At 38.7% G+C, this 20,037-nt stretch overlaps 1 protein-coding gene across 1 annotated transcript in view; it reads left to right on the forward strand.

Moving 5' to 3' along the window:
* LOC132398528 (alpha-tectorin-like) overlaps positions 1–3,150 on the forward strand; it is a 37,027-nt gene extending 33,877 nt beyond the window's left edge. Inside the window, exons 19-21 of the mRNA XM_059978174.1 lie at positions 119–278; positions 2,403–2,496; positions 2,984–3,150. Coding sequence (XP_059834157.1) covers positions 119–278; positions 2,403–2,496; positions 2,984–3,084 — 355 coding nt within the window. The 3' untranslated portion in view covers positions 3,085–3,150. The remainder of the gene's footprint in view (positions 1–118; positions 279–2,402; positions 2,497–2,983) is intronic.
* Positions 3,151–20,037: the final 16,887 nt, after the last annotated feature.

Here is a 20,037-nt window from a genome sequence, read left to right on the forward strand (position 1 = left end):
TGCTTTCCATGGATGCTGAGTTCCTGCACATTTTGTATGAGAAAAGGAGTTAGCTTTGCCAATCTGAGTGGGTGCAGCATTCCCAGTGTCCTATATTTTATTATTTATTTTTACGCAGGTGCCCGAATTCTGTCAGTGAGGTGGTGATCGAAGAAAGCGGCGTCTCCCACATCTGCCGATTCAAATTCTCAGCTTTTAAGTTTCAGGGCGATGTGAATGATGTCTACGTGCATTGTCAAATTCAGCTGTGCAATTTCCAAACGACCCAGTGCTCCCTGGTAAGCTCACATCCCATCCTTGTCACTACGCAGACATATTAATAAAACCATCAGATACAGGAGCAGAAGTAGGCTGTTATACCCATCAAATCTGTTTACGTACTGTCTGCTATGCAATTGATGCTTACAGGTGCAACGAAGTCTTTCATCTCTGTTTACCCTTGACCATTTTTTATTCTTGGTCTTAGTGGTGTTCAAGGCTTCCTTTATCATGCCAGTAGCTATTTCTCAGGGTTCTCATCACACTCAGATGTAGGATTCTTCGTTGCTGTTTCGGCAACAATATTGTTTGACCAGTCAAGGTTGTTAGCCCTGATCTGAACTGCTGAAGCTGGAGGACTGGTAGACCACACAGTCTGACCTCTATACTTTGACCTGTTTGGGATGCATGACGGTACGAATAGCCAAAGCATAATAACCTGGCTCCAGCCAGCAGACCTCTCCAGATCAAAGAGTCGCACTAGCCTCCAAACCCATCGTCAAGGTTATTGACTGTAAATGCTGGAAATGCAGGGTAACACACACAGAACGCTGGAGAAACTCAGCCGATCAGGCAGCATCAGATTTTCCTCCTCATTCAATCATGGCTAGATTTTCTCAAACCCATTCTTCTGCCTTCTCCCCTTGATGCCCTTACTGATTATGAGCCTATCAACCCCCACCTTAAATATACCCAGTGAATTAGCCTCCCTAGCTGTCTGTGGCTATGAATTCCATAGATTCGATACTCACTAGCTAAAGAAATTGGATTTGTCTCTGTTCTGAAGGGAGATCACTTTATTCTGAGTCGGTTCCTTCAGACGCAAGACTCTCCTATTGAGGGAAACATTCTCCCCATGACCATTCTACCCATGCCATTCAGTATCCTGTGTGCTTCAGTGAGGTTCCACTCCACTCCCAACATCCCGCTGATCTCCACCAAGAACAGGAGCAAAGACATTAAACTTTCTTCGTACATTAAGACCCTTCAGCTCACAATGTTGTGCCGACATTCTCCAAGATCAATCTAATCATTCAGTCCCACATAGCCACCTATTTCTCTTCCATCCATGTACCTCACGTCATTATTATGCGGTGCCTCTACCATCACATCTGGCTGAGCGTGCCACACTCATTCCATTACTACTCTACTCTATACTTCCTTCCAGATGCTTTTAAACTATGCCGTAACGAATTAGCCATGGCTGCTCCAGGAAAAAAGTGTTGCCATTCCACTCCATCTATGCCTCTCGTCATCTTGTACACCTCCATCAACTCACCTCTTATCCCCCTTCACTCTAAAGAGAAAATCCCCAACTTACTTAATCTTTCCTCATTCGGCAAGATCTCTAATCCAGGTACCATCCTGGTAAATCTCCTCTGCACCCTCTCTAATGCGTCCACATTCTTTCTATAATGAAGCCAGCAAACTTCAACATAATACCACAAGTGTTGTCTAACCAGAGTTTAAAGAGCTGCAAAATTTCTTTATTGATCTTGAACTCAATCCCCTGCCTAATAAAGGCAAAAGGCACCATACGTCTCTTTAACCACCATATCAAGTTGTGTGGTCTCTGTGAGGGATCTGTGAACATGGATCCACATTATTAAAAATGCCCCTTTGCGTTTGATGTGAAATTTGTTCTTCTGTGGCAGCAGTACAGTGCATGGCATAAAATATGTCTATGAGTCACAATTAAAAAAATAAATAATGTGACTGGGGCAGTCAGTAATCTGATGGCAGAGAGCGTAAAGCTGCTCTGAAATACTGAGTGTGGGTTTTCTGGCTCCTGTACGTCCTCTTTAATTCTATGAATCTTTGTAATGACACTCCTTAGCTTCTTTCGCTCCAGAGAAAACAGTCCCAGCCTGCCCAGCCTCTCATAACTCAAGCCCTTCTGCTCTTGTCACATCCTGCTGAATCCTTGCTACATCCTCTTCAGCTTAATGACACCCTTCCTTTTACAGTGTGACAAAATATTCTGTGCAGTCTCGCTAATGTCTTGTACACCAATAATACGATATCCTGCCATCGTCATCAACCTTTCCATCTGTGTCACACTTTTAGGAAGGACTGCATTTGTTCCTCTAGGTCCCTCTGGTCTGCATGATTACAAACAGCAAAACCTCTTGTGTATATTTCAGAATTGTCCACGCCGGAGAGCCACTAGGAATAGTGGAGGGACGAACCAAGCAGAAATTTTCACCATTGGCCCACTCACAAGGATAAGTAATACAGGTACATCAAAAACAGAACAAAGCCATCGGGACTTTTGAATCCGCTGTATTCATTGTATGTGCAACTCTTGTTCTACCTTAAGCACTTTGTTGAAAGGTACATCGATGGGTGTCTTATTTGAAGTCCTAAGGGTGAACATCACCAATAGCTTCAATTCACCCCATCCCCTCCTCGCCCTCCCATTCTCCCCTTCCCTTCCTGCCACTCCCTTCCCCCCTCGTCTTGCTCTTTGTCTCTCACACACACACACACACACACACACACACACACACACACACACACACACACACACACTGATTCTCACTGGGGATGGGTGTGGCTCCCGCACACATATACTTACCAACATGCACACGCACACACGCAAAGGTAAGGATTGAACCTAGGACTCTGGAGTCTGTGAGACAGTGTCTCTAGCACTGTACCCCATTCTATGAGAGGGTTCCTTTCCCTGTATGAAGACCCTAACACTGTCACTTTTCTTTGACAGATTTAATGGTCGATAACAATGATGCAAACTCAGGCTCTCCACTGAAGTCTGGCTTCCTTTTCCTCGCCTGCCTGTTCCTTCAACATGTTCTACGAATTTGAGCGCCCATTTTCAGTTTTGCAATCCAATGTTAAGTCAACCTCGATCAATAAAACAATCAGTTCCTTTTGCATTCTCTCCCCTATTGATAGGGTCTTGTGTGTGGTTTCGGTGTCGTGAGCTTTTCCGTCCCTGATGCTCCTTTCTGAATAAACTATACTCATCAAAGCAAATTATTTTGTTGAATGTTAATTTTCCATGTATGGATATTTCAGTGTCAAAGACTCATACAGCATGGAAACAGGCCACTGTGAATTGCTGGTCTATGGTGACTTTGACTCAGTGGCCACTTTCTTTCTAATATTTTTTATTAGTTTCTACATAGAAGAATACAGAATACAAGCAAGTATATACAAAAGGTCAAAAAAGACAAGAAAACTACCAATTACATTATATCTGTTCATAATAACAATCTCATTACCCCGTATGCATGTAAGTTAATCAATAGTTATATTGAAACTAATACATTACCCCCCCCAAAAAAAAACAAGAATCTAACCCCTACCAAGACCGAAGCTGTTTATTAAGGCGAAAAGAAAATCCCTTCTCATAATATAACAATTAATAATAGCCAACATCTAAAGGTTTTGAAAATAATTCAGAAGTTTCCCACAAAGTTTGAAAGACCTGACGAGATTCAGAAATTGAACAACAAATCTTCTCTAAATCGAAACATGACATAATGTCGCATAACCATTGACCCTGAGTAGGAGGAAAAACATCTTTCCATTTAAACAAAAGCACCCTCCCAGCTGTAAGAGAGTTAAAGGCCAAAATATGTAAATTCAATGCCTTCAGCTTAATATCTTGTCTTGCAACAATACCGAATCGGGCCGTCAGAGGGTTAGGCTTAAAATTGACTTCAAGACGTAAGGAAAATTTTGAAAAACTTCGTTCTGATACTTTACAAGTTTCGGAGAAGTCCAAAACATATGAACTGATGAAACTTCTCCATTATTACATCTGTCTCAGTAGGGAGATATATCTGAATAAAAACGAGATAGCTTGTCCTTAATCATATGAGCTCTATGTACACCTTAAATTGTCTGAGGGAATGACGAGCACATAGCGATGAAGTATTCATCAGTTTAAGAATTTCGTTCCAAGTTTCCCCAGGTATTGATGTCTGTAAATCTCGTTCCCAGAGATTCTTAATTTTGTCTAAAGGAACATTCTCGACTCCAGTAACGTACCATAAATATTAGCTATTGAACCATTATGAAAAGCTGTCAAACTAAAAAAGTTACGTCAAGTAAGTTCTTATCTGAGCTTATAGGAAATGTGCATGATTGAGATCCTTAAAAGTCTCTGATTTGTAAATATCTAAAAAAGTAAGTTTTGGGTAAGATTTATTTTAACTGACAATTGCTCAAGTGAGAAAAGGTTTCTTCCAACAAACAGATCCCAAAAAGATTTAATGCCCAAGCTGTCCCATTCTTTAAAAACTAAATCAGTCATGGAGGGTTTAAAAAAATGAGAATAAATGGGAGTTGAAAGGGAAAATATCAGCAAACCAAAGAATTTTCTAAATTGTATCCAGATACTCAAAGTATGTTTAACTATTAAATTATCAGTTAGTTTACTTACAAATAAAGGAAGTGATAATCCAAGAAGAGAAATAATAGAAAAATTATTAACAGAGTTAACTACTAAAGCAGGAGTCCCCAAACTTTTTTGCACCACGGTCCAGTTTAATATTGACAATATTCTTGCGAACCGGCCGACATGGGATTGGGGGGAGGTGGGCGATGATAATCACAACCGGGATATTGGTGATAAGTCACTTACAAGTGGCTAATACACTCAATTTCGTTCCTAAAGGGGATTATCCATCGAATTTAATATTAAACACACAGCGCATGTTTTCCTCTGATGAATGTAGTTATAAGTCAATTATACGTCACTTATAATTCAACAGCATCATAGCATTTTAATTAAAGTTTGGACATTAAATACACAGCGCATATTTTCGTCGTATGAACATAAAAATTCCTGGCAACACGCCATCATCGCGGAATCAGTGGGAGCCCTGGGCTTGTTTCCCTGCAACAAGACGGTCCCATCGAGGGGTGATGGGAGACAGCGATCCTCAAAGGGGGTTCCTTATGTCCAGTCTATTCTGCAATTTAGTTTTCATTGCATTCAGTGCAGAAAACCCCGCTTCGCAGGGATGTGATGTTGGAAATGGAAGCAACGGTTTCAGTGCTTTCCTGGCTATTTCAGGATATTCAGCCCTGACTTTGATCCAGAATGCCGGCAGAGATGTTATGTCAAACATAATTTTCAGCTCACCGTCATTTGAAAGCTCGAAGAGTTGACCTTCTTCCCGCGCTGACATGGATGATTCACCAGGGACATTCACAAATAGACCACGGAGCCATTCCTTTGCACGTCTTGGGTCATTTGCGGTATGGATGGAAGTAATGCTTAAATTCTGTCGACAGCGAAGATAAGGTGATCGCGCACCAGCAGTGAGAAGGACGGTACAGCCTTACTCTCTCCCAAAATCCCGGCTAATGTTGGGAACATATGAAATATACCCCGGTCCACTCGCCCCGTCCCCACAGATCCGGTTTGGGTTTGAAGGCAGACACTTTATCTGTCAACTTGAAGACAATTGTCATTCTCCCCTAAACTGACAAATTGAGTTCATTAAGCAGGTTGAAGATGTCACACAGATCAGCGAGTTTTGCTATCCACTCCTCGTCACATTGTGACTCGTTAAGCCGTCCCAGCAGCTGTGCTTCGATGTCCTCCGCTATGTCATCGATTCTCCTTGAAACTGTGGGAGCTGAAAGAGAAACCTGTGCCATCTTGTTAGCTGAAGCTTCTCCCAACAGTTTACAGCACATGTCCCTGGCAGCAGGCAGAATCAATTCTTCACCAACAGTGAAAGGCTTATTAGCTTAGCAATTCGTCTAGCCACTAAGTAGGATGCTCTCAGAGCAGCAGTATTTGTGGTGGTGGCTCTCAGCACTGGCTTCTGTCCCGCTTGCTCACGTTTTTCCACTCAAAATACTCAACGGGTTTGTCTTTAAGTGCAGGGTGCTTGGACACAAGAATCCGAAGCAGTTTTGAAGGCTTTATTGCCTCATCAGATAGCTTGCCTCCATAGATCACACACAGGGGTCTTGGAGTGTGCGAGTCCCCGGTCGCATTAAACCCAGATTTTATGTATGAATCATCGTACCTTCTGTTGAAGGAAACTTTCTTCTCAGTCGCGGCCTCAGCTGTCTCTGCCTTATCATCATGGTTAGGTCTTTTGTGTCCCTACCACCTCTTCCAAAGAAGCTCTTAAGCGACGTTTGTTTTTTACCCATTGAATAGTTGAAGGTTAATGACCGACTGATGATCTTGCGTGCGTAATGAGCTCGCAGGCGTTCAAGTTCAACAATGGGTGTGACAGGGAACAAGAAAAGGTGCAGCTGACGCATATCGTTTCATATCGTGAAATCACATCATTTCCTCGTGGCCCAGTAGCGGCCTGGCACCAGTCCGCGGCCCAGTGGTTGGGGACCACTGTTCTGAAGAGACCCATACTAGACAGTCTACACAATTGATATAATATAGCCAAAACGTAAGATATCGTAAATTAACTGTCCAGTAATAAAATCTAAAATTGGGTAAGGCTAAACCTCCAGACTTTTTAGATTTTGGAAGATGAACTTTATTTAAAATAGGAAGTTAATTTTTCCATATATAGGAGGATAAAATAGGATCAAGATAGTCAAAAAAGTATTTAGGAATAAAAACGTGTAAGGCCTGAAAAGATATACAAATTTAGGTGGAATATTCATTTTAATAGAATTCTTTCGTCCAATCAACGATATTGATAGAGGTGACCAATTTAATATATCATTTTAACATGATTCAATAAAGTAAGGAAGTGTTCTTTAAATAGGTGTTTCTAATTCTTAGTGAGGGTTACACCGAGATAAGTAAATTGATTCCTTACAACTTTAAAAGGAAGATTAGTATTAACTGATAGCAAATCAGTTAAAGGAAATAATTCACTATTATGCAGGTTCAATTTATATCCTGAAAACTGGCTAAAACGAGAGAGTAAAGAAAGTATGCAAGGTAACGAGGTCTCAAATTAAAGATGAAAAGCAATATAGCATCAGCATAAAGCGAGATTTGGTGAGTATTACCTCTCATTAAAATACCAGAGATATCATTAGATTTTCGAAAAGCAATGGCAAGGGGTCCTAAAGCTGAACCAAACCGCAAAGAGCTCAGTGGACAGCCTTGTCTAGTTCAGCGATGAAATTTAAATGGTTTGGAATTTTGAAAATTAGCAAGAACCTGTGCCAAAGGAAATAGATAAAGTAATTTAATCCATTGAATAAAATCTGGTCCAAAATTAATTTTTTCTAAGGTTTTAAATAAATAATTCCATTCAACCCAATTGAAGGCCTTCTCAGCATCTAAAGATATCACACATTCCGATATCTCCTGGGAGGGAGAGTAAATAACATTTAATACATGGCGTATATTAAAATGGGAATGTCCGTTTTTTAAAATCCAGTCTGCTCATCGGAACTAACAGAAGGTAAAATATTTTCAGTCCTACGAGGCAGAACTTTAGAAAGGATTTTAGTATCAACACTGAGTAATGAAATTGGCCTATATGAAGAGAATTCAGTTGGGTCCTTGTTCTTCTTTAGGATAAGCGAAATGGGGCATCATAGAAAGGTTGAAGCAAGCTACCCAATTTGAAAGAATCCAAAAAGACTAAGTGTAACTGCAGTATAATTAATGAGAAAAAACCTTATAAAATTCTCCAGAAAATCCATCTGGACCCGGAGCCTTCTCCGAATGAACTTATAGCCTAGGCAATTTCCTCATATGAAATGGGTTGATCCATCTGTTTACAATTATCTGCAGAAAGTTCAGGGATATCTAATTGATCTTGAAAAATACTCAATACAGTATTATCTTTAGGGGAATCAGAACTATGAAGTTTAGAATAGAACGCTGAAGCTATCATTTACTTTAAAGTGATCGATTGTCCTATCACCATTAGTTCTGCAAATTTCTTTAATTTGTCGTTTAACTACAGAGGTTTTTAATTGGTTGGCCAATGCTTTGCCTGAAAAAATTGAGTTTTATCTTTAAGAAGTTGATTTTTAATCGAGTATGTCAACAGAAGGTCATATTTAGTTTTAACTTTAACACGTCTTTTATATAAAACAGGATCTGGAGCTATAGTATATTTTTGATCTAATTGTTTCAATTGATAGGCTAATGCAAATCTTTCTTTATTAACTTCATTAGCTTTATTCTTAACACTAGCAGTAGAAGAAATAAGTTGTCCTCTAATATAGGCCTTGAAAGTATCCCATACAATAAGATTAGTAGTCTCTTCCTTTTTATTCTCTTCAAGAAACAAAATAATATGCCTCTCTAGAAATTTTAGAAACACCTATTCAGATAACAAAGTTTAATTAAACGCCAAAATTTGTTTGCTTGAGGAAGAACATGGAGATTTAAAGATAGAAATGCAGGAGCATGATCTGAAACAGCAATCTCTTTATATTCACAGGAACGAACTGATAAAATCATTTGACTGTCAATATTAAAATAATCAGACCTGGAATATATATGATGAACATGGGGAAAAACGAGTACTCCCTATCTAAAGGATGTAAGAAACGCCAAATATCAACAATGCCACATTTCAAGAAAAAGGATTGAATAAACAAAGCTGATTTTTTAAGAGCCGCTGTTTTAGAAGATGATCGGTCCAAAATTGGATCTAGCCAACAGTTAAAATCTCCTCCCATCACTAGAGAATAAAGATTCATATCTGGTAAAAACTGAAAAAAGCGCTCAAAGAATCCTGGATCATCTACATTTCAGGCATACACATTGGAAAGCACTATTAATTTAATACCTAGTTTTCCTGTAACAATAACAAAACGTCCATTAATATCAGACACTACTTTATGTTGAACAAAGGAAAGTGTATTTTTTCATTTTCAATTTTTTTATTGATTTCCAAATAAAGAATATACAAATCGGAAGAGGAGTTTAACAAGTAGATAATATAAAAGACATATAAACAGCAATAGTAAAACTAAAAAGTATATAATATCAAAATCAAATAAGTAAAATATTATGCTGTTACATATACAATGGTCCAAAAACTACAACTCCTCATAACAGTCATAATAAAAGTTGGAAATTTTATTGATACGGAAAAAAACCCCCACGAACTAAACTGAAACAAAAAAAAAGAGAAAGAGAAAAAAAAGAAAAGAAAACGAAAGATTGTGAAGTCCAATTGAGGATAGAATTAGAAAACAAAGAGAGGGAAAAAAAACACATCCTTCCAGTCTCCGAACCTTCATGGATAAGGATTTTCCCCAAAGAGAATAAAGAAAAATAAATAAATGTAAATAAATTAAATCATGTGAAAATTTTGAATAAAGGGTCGCCAGACTTGTTCAAAATTAAAGGATGCATCAAACATCCAGCTTCTAATTTTCTCCAAGTTTAGACATGACATAATGGAGGAGAGCCAATAAAAAACATTAGTCAGATAAGATTCTTTCCAATGTAACAAAATAGCTCTCCCAGCCAGTAAAGTTGATAAAGCTATCCCATGTTGGGCGGAAGCAGACGCTTTGCATACTTCCTCTGGAATAATCCCAAGAATTGCTGTAAGTGGATTAAGTTGAACATCCATATCGATAACTTTACATAATATTCCAAAAACATCCCTCCAAAAATTATTTAAGCTTACACATGACCAAAACATATGAGTTAGAGTAGCCATTTCTGCGTTACATGTGTCACAGAAAAATATGCGCCAATTTATCTTTGGACATATGGGCTCTATGTACTATCTTAAACTGAATTAAGATATGGAGTGCGCAGATCGATGAATTACTGACTAAATAATAAATTTTACTCCATTGATTATCTGAAAGTGAATATTGAAGTTCTACTTCCCAGGTACGTTGAACCCTATCATTAGGCGACATGCGAGCATTCATTAGCTGTTTATAAATGATAGCTATTAATCGTTTCTGAAAATGTTCAAACTGAAAAATAACATAAGCCAAATTTAAAGAGTATGCCAACGGGTAATTCGGTAAAAAAATCACGTAAAAAAATTCCCAACCTGTAAATACCTGAAAAAATGTGTATTAGAGATATCATATTTGTCTATGAAATGTGAAAAAGACTTTAAACAGTCTTGTAAAAACAAATCTACAGAAGTTTTTATTCTCTTAATTTTCCATGTTAAAAAGGCCTTATCCAAAGTTGATGATTTAAAAAAGAAATTAGATAAATATTACTAGAAAGTAAAAGACCATTTAATTCAAAAAATCTACGAAATTGAAACCAAATTTTTAAAGTATGTTTAACAATGGGGTTAAGAGCTTGTCTACGTATTCTGGAGAGCGAAAACAGAAGAGGAGCTCCGAATAAAGAAGCTAACGAAAACCCCATCACTGAATTTTCCTCCAACTGTAAACATGAAGGGCGATCTTGGTCATCTATATCATAAATCCAAAATGTAATATAACGAATATTAATTGCCCAATAATAACATGTAAAGTTTGGCAAAGCCAGTCCTCCATCTTTCTTTGATTATTGCAATTAAATTTTATTCACTCCAGAGCTTTTATTATTCCAAGCATAAGATAAAATCAAAGAATCTATTCTATCAAAAGAAATGTTTTTTTGGAAAAAAAGAGGGAACTGCTTGAAATATATATATAAATTTCGGTAGAATAACTATTTTTATAGCATTTATTCGACCTATCAATGACATCGACATAGGTGACCATTTGGAAAGAGCCTGTTGAGTATATTCAACTAAAGGGAAGAAATTATACCTATATAGGTTTTTAAATTTTTTTTGTAATTTTGATACCAAGGTAAGTAAAATGGTTTTTGACAATATTAAAAAGTATTTGATAATAATAATCATCAAAATAATTATTAATAAGAAATTATTCACTTTTATGTAAATTAAGTTTAAATCCAGAAAAAGTACCAAATTCCATAAACATAGATAACATAGTAGGAATAGATTTCTTAGGATTTGAACTGTAAACTAATAAATCATCCGCATATAACGAAACCTTATGTAATTTATCCCATCTCCTAATGCCCTGCACAGAATTAGAATCCCTAACAGCAATAGCAAGTGGTTCTCAAGCCAAATTAAATAATAAAGGACTAAGGGACAACCCTGACGGGTACCTCTATATAATCTAAAGTAAGGAGACTTTTGTTTATTAGTTAAAACCGCAGCTACCAGGGCATGATAAATCAATTTAATCCAGGAAATAAATCCTGGACCAAAATGGAACCTCTTCAAAACCTGAAATAGATAAGGCCACTCTACCCTATCAAAAGCTTTCTCTGCATCCAAAGATACAATACATTCCGATTCTGTGGCTGAGGGGGAATAAATGATATTTGATCATCTTCGAATATTAAAATGTGAGTAACTACTTTTAATAAATCCTGTTTGATCGTTTGAGATAACATTAGGCAAGATAGTCTCAAGCCTACTTGCTAGAATCTTAGAGAAAATTTTAAAATCTACATTCAGTAAAGAAATAGGTCTGTAGGATACACATTCCAGTGGGTCTTTTCCTTTTTTCGAATCAATGAAATTAGTGCTTCATAAAAAGTTTTAGGAAAGTTCCCAGAGGATGTAGAGTCGGTAAACTTTTGATGAAGATATGGTATATGCATTTCATGAAAGGTGTTGTAAAATTCTACCATATAACCATCAGGTCCCGGAGCTTTACCTAATTGCATAGAGGATATAGCTTGGCTATCTCCTCTTGTTTAATAGGTGCATATAACATATCAGCATCTTGAATCGAAATTTGGGGTATGTTTAACCTTTGGCAGAATTTATTCATAGTCATAGTACTATCAGAGAATTCAGATTCATAAAGATTAGAATAAAAGTCCATAAATATCTTATTAATGTCATAAAGATCTAAAGTCTCTGTTCTATCTGGCCAGAGAATTTTTAAAATCTATCTTCGGATCATCCCAGCCTTTAACTTAAAAGTTTAGCAGATTTTTCCCCAAGTATATAAACAAAACTTTTAGATTTAAAAATCTACTGTTCAATGGGAAAGGTCGGAAGTAAAACATACTGTGATTGAAGTTCGACCCTTTATTTATATAGGTCTTCAGTAGGTTTAACTGAATATGCTTTATCTATCTGTTTAATTTTATTAATAAGCACTGACAATTCCGCTTTAGTTTTCTTTCTCAAGGCTGCTGAATATGAGATTATCTGTCCCCTAAGAAAAGATTTCAAGGTTTCCCATATAACTAGATTTGACATTGCTTCAGTTGTATTAAATTCATAAAAAATAGAAATTTGCTCCTTAACAAAATTAACAAAATTTGGATCCTGAAACCACACGGGGTTCAATCTCCACTGTGAGATTTTCAAAAATCTATCCGAAAGCTTAAAGGTTAACTTTAAAGGCACGTGATCGGAAAGCGCAATGATGTCATACGCAAATTCAACAACGGATTTTAACAGACGTGTATCTATCAAAAGGTAATCAATTCGAGAGTATTTATAATGGACGTGTGAGAAACAAGAGAAGTCTTTATCACTGGGGTGTTTATATCTCCAAATATCGACAAGGCCATATTCTAATAAAAAAGAGTTAATACAAGCTGCCGCTTTATTTGGAAGCGACGGATTGGTTGATGAGCTGTCAATCGCAGGATTTAAACAGCAATTAAAGTAACCACCCATGATCAGGTTATCTTGATGAAGGGTTTCGGCCAGAAACGTCGTTATTACCTCCTCCCATAGATGCCGTCTGGCCTGCTGAGATCTGCCAGCATTTTGTGTTTTTATTTATTTCCAGCATCTGCAGATTCACTCGTATCAGCTTATATTCATTGAGATTCGGTAACTCTGAAAAGAGGTTTTTTAAAAAAATCAGAATTATCTACATTTTGTGCGTATACACACACCAGAGCTACCTTTTACATAAGAACATAAGAGATAGGAGCAGGAGTAGGCCAATCGGCCCCTCAAGCCTGCTCCGCCTTTCAACAAGATCATGGCTGATCCAATCTTAACTCTCGTTATCACCGAATCCCACAAGGCAACAGTGCCAACCAACAGGCACCATGCCCCCCATTTTATTTTATTATTCATCCCGCCCAAACGCATGTGATCACCCGGGGGAAAAAAACAGATTTGCCAATTGAGGAGAAAAAATCTGGAAAATTCCTCTCCGACCCATCCAAGCTATCGAAAACTGGTCCAGGAGATCACATGGCGGATCTAAACCTAACCTCATGTCCACTTACCTGCTCTCTCACCGTATCCCCTAATGCCATTTTTATCCAGGAAAATGTCTATTTCCGTTTTGAAGTTATTGAGTGTGGTAGCTTCCACAGCTCTCTGGGGCAGTAAATTCCACAGCCCCACTACCCTCTGAGAGAAGAAATTTCTCCTCATCTCAGTCCTGGAACGGCATCCCCTTATTTTAAGATTATGCTCCCTAGTCCTAGTTTCACCCATCATTGGGAACATTCTCCCCGCATCCGCCCGATCAAGCCCCTTCACAATCTTATATGTTTCAATAAGATCGCCTCTCATTCTTCGGAACTCCAATGAGTAGAGTCCCAATGTACTCAACCTCTCATCATACATCAACCCACCCATCCCCGGAATTAACCTAGTGAACCTTCTCTGCACTGCCTCGAGAGCCAATATGTCCTTTCTTAAATATGGACACCAGAAATGTACGCAGTACTCCAGGTGTGGTCTCCCCAATACCCGGTATAACTGCAGTAAGACCTCCCTGTTCTTATACTCTACCCCCCCCCCAGCAATAAAAGCCAGCATTCCATTGGCCTTCTTGACCACCTGCTGCACTTGCATACTAACTTTTTGTGTTTCCTGCACCAGGACCCCCAGATCCCTTTGCACAGAAGCACTTTCCAGTTTCTCTCCATTTAGATAATAACTTGCTCCATTATTTTTCCTGCCAAAGTGCAAGACCTCACGCTTGTCAGTATTATATTTCATCTGCCAAATGTCTGCCCAATCACTCAGCCTATCTATGTCCCCCTGCAGGGTTTCAATGCCCTCCGCACTCATTACACTCCCTCCCATCTTTGTGTCATCAGCAAACTTCGATACGTTGCACTTAGTCCCTTTCTCTAGTTCATGAATATAAATTGTAAAGAGTTGGGGTCCCAACACCGACCCCTGCGGAACACCACTAGTCACCAACTGCCAGTCTGAGAGTAAACCATTTATCCCAACTCTCTGTCTTCTGTTAGAAAGCCAATCCTCCACCCACGCTAGAATATTAGCCCCAATCCCATGATTTTTTACTTTAAGTAATAATCTTTGGTGTGGAACCTTGTCAAATGCCTTTTGGAAGTCCAAATACACCACATCCACTGGTTCCCCTTTATCTACCCTATATGTTATGTCCTCAAAGAACTCCAACAAATTTGTCAAACATGACTTCCCTTTTGTAAAGCCATGCTGACTTTGTCCTTTTAAGCTATGTTCATCCAAATGCCCTGTTACTGTTTCCTTAATTATCGATTCCAACATTTTGCCAACCACAGATGTTAGGCTAACTGGCCTATAATTCCCAGCCTTCTGTCTATTGCCCTTTTTTTAAATAAAGGAGTTACATTAGCATTTTTCCAATCTGCCAGAACCATTGCTGAGTCCAGCGAGTTTTGAAAAATTATCACTAATGCATCCACGATCCCGACCACCACTTCCCTTAAGACCCTAGGATGCCAGCCGTCCAGTCCCGGGGATTTATCCACCTTCAGTCCCATTAATTTATCAAGTAACATTTCCTTGGTGATTTGAATCGTAGTTAGCTTCTCTCCCCCTAGAGCCCCCTGTTTATCCAGTGTTGGGATATTTTGAGTGTCCTCTACTGCAAAAACTGATACAAAATATTTGTTCAGCGTTTCCGCCATCTCCATGTCCCCTACCAATAATTTCCCGGTCTCATCTTCCAGGGGACCAACATTTACTTTAGCCACCCTTTTTCTTTTCATGTAACTGTAAAAACTGTTACTATCTGCTTTTATGTTTTTCGCCAATTTACTTTCATAATCTATCTTCCCCTTCTTAATCAATCTTTTTGTTATTTTGCTCGCATAATAAACCTGTAACAATTAAATATCTTCTAATCGAAGCAGTAGTAGTATTAAGGTGTACAAAAGGGATTTTGGGACTAAGAAATATAGAAACGCCTCTTGTTTTACTATCCAACAGCGAGTGAGATAAAGAACCTTTCCAGAAGCGGAAAAAACTGTCCTCATCCTGTTTTCATATATGATTTTTTTGCGCAAAAATAATATCATCATTAAGTGTTTTTAATTTCTTAAAAATCTTTTTACACTTAATTGGATGATTGATACCGTTCCAATTCCAAGATATTATATTGATTTTATTAACACCCATGTTTAAAATTGAGTTTAATATAGAAAAGAAATGTTACGAGTGCAGAGTAAACCAAAAGGCGCGGGTACAATCAGAAGGAGTGATATTTACGAAAGAGAAAACCATCAAAAGGACGGCCCAATCAAGAAAAGAACCTACTCTAATAGACCCCCTCCCCCTGCCCCCACCCAATAGATAGAAATGAAGGAACCAATGAAGGTCGCATGCTGCCTAATAACCTAATGTTATGTCTAACATTAATAAAAACATAATCAACAACGGCCATCTTAGAATCAGCCAAAGTAGCTTAAACATATATTCAAAAGAGGAAATAAATCCGAGCAAATGATGTTACGAACAATATTCTTTCTCTAGAAAAAGAAAAGTAAATGAGTAAGTGTATATATAACAGACATAAAACTATAAGTATTGAAGCAAATTAAAGAAATAAAAGATCAATACACAACAGGTCCTACACGGACCACTAAAGTACAATATTGTAAAGGTTCCTTACAAGACAGTTATATATGTACTAATTGTTAATAAGATTAAAAAAAAATAAATCGACCACGTCCCATACCAGAGAATGAAAAGGTATAACGTGTACTTATCTCAAAAGCTCCATAAACAACTCATACAGCAGATACTTCAAAATTGCCTATTAAGCAATCGGAGTAACTTTAATATTTTATTCAGTAGGCTTAACTTTAAGGTTTTTAATATACTCCCATCCCTCCTGAGGAGAGTAGATTCTCAATGATTGAGATTTTTCAGGAAAATTTATCAGCTTTGCTGGAAAGGGAAGGGAGGGATTTAAATCTAATTTATACATTTCACTCATGATTTCTCGATATTTCTTCCTTTCGGCAAAGATCTCGGTTGGATAATCTTCGACTATACGAACTTGTGTTGAATTGAAGAATAATTTCCGTTTCTTTCTGGCTTCTCGAATAATAGCTTCTTTAGACGTATAATAATGCAAAGAAAGTACGACTGCTCGAGGACGTCATTCGGCTGAACGCCGAGAAAATGGAATTCTGTGAGCTCTGTCAATTAAGGGGCTAGTTTCGAGGGTCTCATTGAAAAGTGAGTACAGCATATCTGAAAAGAATTTTAACAGATCGCTAGCTTCAATATTTTCAGGCAATCCCAGGATACGCAGATTCGTCCGACGCCCTCTACTATCTAAATCAACCATTCTTTTCTTCGTTTTAGATAGTTCCGGGGTAATTTCATTGATTTTCTTTTCCATTGAAGATATCTTCATTCCTTGATCTTTAATAGTTTGTTTGAATAGATCATGTTCACTCTCGATTCGGCTTGTAGTCTGCTGAAGTGTATGAAGTTGAGAGTCCAAGTTTTTCAGACAGTCTTGAATCGTAGAAATAGCCTTTTCGAGCTTCCCGTTTGAACCGGCCAGCTTATCAATTTTAATATTAAGCAATCCGAATTCCGACTTCATGTCTTGTATTGAAGAAAATATTCCCGTTAGTGTACCAGGTTCCTCCGTTTTCTTGGTTTGTTCCCATTGCTCCTTTTCAGGGAAAGTCTTTCCGCTTCTCAGTTCAATACCAGAACGTCTTTTTTCGGCCATTGTAATTAAGTCGTAAATCCTTCAGTGGAAATAATAATTCCTTCAGTAGAAGTAGTAAATCATCAAAACTAAAAGGGCTCTGTTAGTGGGATATAAAATATATTATAAGAGAGAGAACCGCTAGGAATGCGACCTACTCCATGTGCTACAAGGTGGAGATTCCGAAAGTGTATTATCTATAAGAATCGAAACTCCTCTAGTTTTGGCTTGAAAAGAAGAATGAAAAGAAAGTCCGTCCCAACGGCAAAAAAAAAAAACCCGTAGATTATCACGTTTGCGTATGTCACTTGAAACTCTTGACAAGAAACTTGGACATAACTTAGCACGCTCCTTTATAACTTTAGGCGAGTAATCTTCAGCAATTCTAATCTTGCAACCATTATAGTAAATCATGTCTCTTCGACGAGATTCGTGTATTAACAGTTCCTTTGTTTAAAATTCATGAAAACAGAATATTACTGATCTTGGTCTATCCCTGTTAGTACGTCTAAAGACGGGAGACCTGTGGACTCGATCAATCATAGGCAAAGACGCCAAAACTTCCGGAAATAATTCTTGCAGCAAGTTTGCAAAGAATTCCATAGGATGATTACTTGCGGTGAATTCTTCGAGACCCAGAACCCGTAGGCTGTCCCTTCCACTTCTATTTTCAATGTTGATAATCTTCTGTCTTAACTTTTCGTTGGACTTCGATTGCTTTTCACAAAGCTTTCGCAATTTATCCACTTCCGTTTCCAGAGACGACAAAATTGCTTCATAATGTTTTATAAATTTATCGTGTTCATTAAGAGCTTGTTGAATAGAATCGATTTTACCGTCTATTGGTTTAAATTCAGAGCTAAATTGTTGAAACTTCACAGAGGCTTCTTATGCATGACTTTGCAGCAAATCCATAATAGAATCCAAAGAAGCCGAGGGATCATCCTTTTTAGAACCTCTGCCACACCTTGTACCCGTAATGGAAAAGATATCACACTTAAAAAAGAAGTTTAAAGACAGGTTGGAATTAGTAAAGTAATTAGAGTTGGAGCAACGGCAGATTCCTGTTACTCCATCAGCAACCACCAAGAAATATTAATGGCCAATTTAAGAGTGGAACATCGTGTGATCTTCTCCTACTGTAGCCCACCCGTTTCAGGTTCGATAAGGTGTGCATTCAGAGATGCTCTTCTGCACATATGTGATTTCTAAAAAACTTACTGTCACTCTAAACCAGTCTGGACATTCTCCAATGAATTCTCCCACTTACATGGCATTTACACCCACAGAAGTTGCGCTCATTGGATATTTCGTTTTACAAAATACACCGTAAACTCTGGAGACTGTTGTGCGTGAAAATCCTGGGAGGTCAGCAGTTTCTGAGATGATCAAATCACCCTGTCTGGCACCAACAATTGTTCCATAGTCAAAGTCACTTAGATCACATTTCTTCCCCATTCTGAGGTTTGGTCTGAACAACAACTGAACCTCTTGGTCTTGTCTGCACGCTTTTATGCATTGAGTTGCTGTCACACCGTTAGAAGATTAGGTATTTGCATGAACGAGTAGATGTATCTAATAAAGTGGTCACTGAGCGTAGATCCTCATCTAATTTCGTCCCATTTGCCGTTCCTGACTTACATTCAGCTACAGGTTCACAATCCATGTCCCTGGCACACTGTCCTTTACATGGTGTTAATGTATCTGTCTCAACCTCTTTTCTCTGGCAGCGCATCCCATAGACCTACCTCTTGGTGAAAATGTTGCGCCTCAGGTTCCTATTTAAGTCAATAGCAACAGAGACACTGAGGAACATTGGGAGGCAGATTATGGGAAGGTGGGAAAATAATAGAGTTGTTGTCATGCGTGATTTCAGCTTCCTGAATACCGACTTGCACTCCTTTTGCAAAAGGTTTAGATGGACAGAATCTGTTAGGTGTGTCCAGGAATGATTCTGGAATCAAAATGTGGACAGGCTAACTAGTGAGGAGAGACCATACTGGATCTGGTGCTAGTCAATTTACCAGGTCACGTATCAGATTACTCAGTCGGTGAGCATTTTGAGGATGGTGATCGCAACCCTTCCCATACATACCCTTAGACAAAGATAGGAGCAAACGGTATGTGAAGGTATTTAATTGAGGGATGGGAATTGTGAGGGCATTGGGAAGGAACTGGGGGCTTAAACTAGGAATAGATGTACTTGTGTTGCAATGAGCGACTGAAGCGAACCGAAGTGCAGGACGCAGTCCGGGAGATTGAGTTATAATTCTTACGCGGACGTGAGCGTTGAACAACAAGCAGGAGGGATCCTGACACGGAGCGTTCATAGGTAATCCTTGAAACTAGAACAGAACTTAGAACACACGGTCCGAAGCGGTCGAGAAACGTTAATCACCACAAAGGCAAAAACAATGATCAGACAACTAAGGTTTGTAACGCCGGGGTTCGAATACTGCAGGTCCTGACTGCAGGTGCGGTCATCAAAGGAAATTCGAGGTAATTGGGAAATCAACGGTCGGAACCGTGGCACAATCAAAGGAAATTAGAGAGAACAAGTGAATAAACAACCAGGACAGTGACAATATCTCCCCTCAACCGGAGCCTCCAGGCTTGTCCAGACTTTTATCCCTCCCAATCGATCAAGTTTTGGAGGCCGCTGCCTCGGCGGCGCATATCCAGCATTCGCCGGACAGTGTATGCTGGGTGGTTGTCAATGATCCCGGCAGGTGGAGGGGGATCGGCAGGAGGGCACAAAGGGCTGACAGATACCGGTTTCAATTTGCAGACGTGGAATGTAGGATGAATGTGCATGGATCCGGGCAGTTTGAGTCTGAACACCGAGGGGTTGATGACACTGTCAATCTCGAATGGTCACAGGTAGCGAGGGGCGAGATTTTTGGGTTCATTCTTGAGGGGGATGTCTTTAGAAGAGAGCCAAAC

Source organism: Hypanus sabinus, chromosome 1 (genome assembly GCF_030144855.1).
Source record: "Hypanus sabinus isolate sHypSab1 chromosome 1, sHypSab1.hap1, whole genome shotgun sequence".
NCBI classification, from domain to species: Eukaryota; Metazoa; Chordata; class Chondrichthyes; order Myliobatiformes; family Dasyatidae; genus Hypanus; species Hypanus sabinus.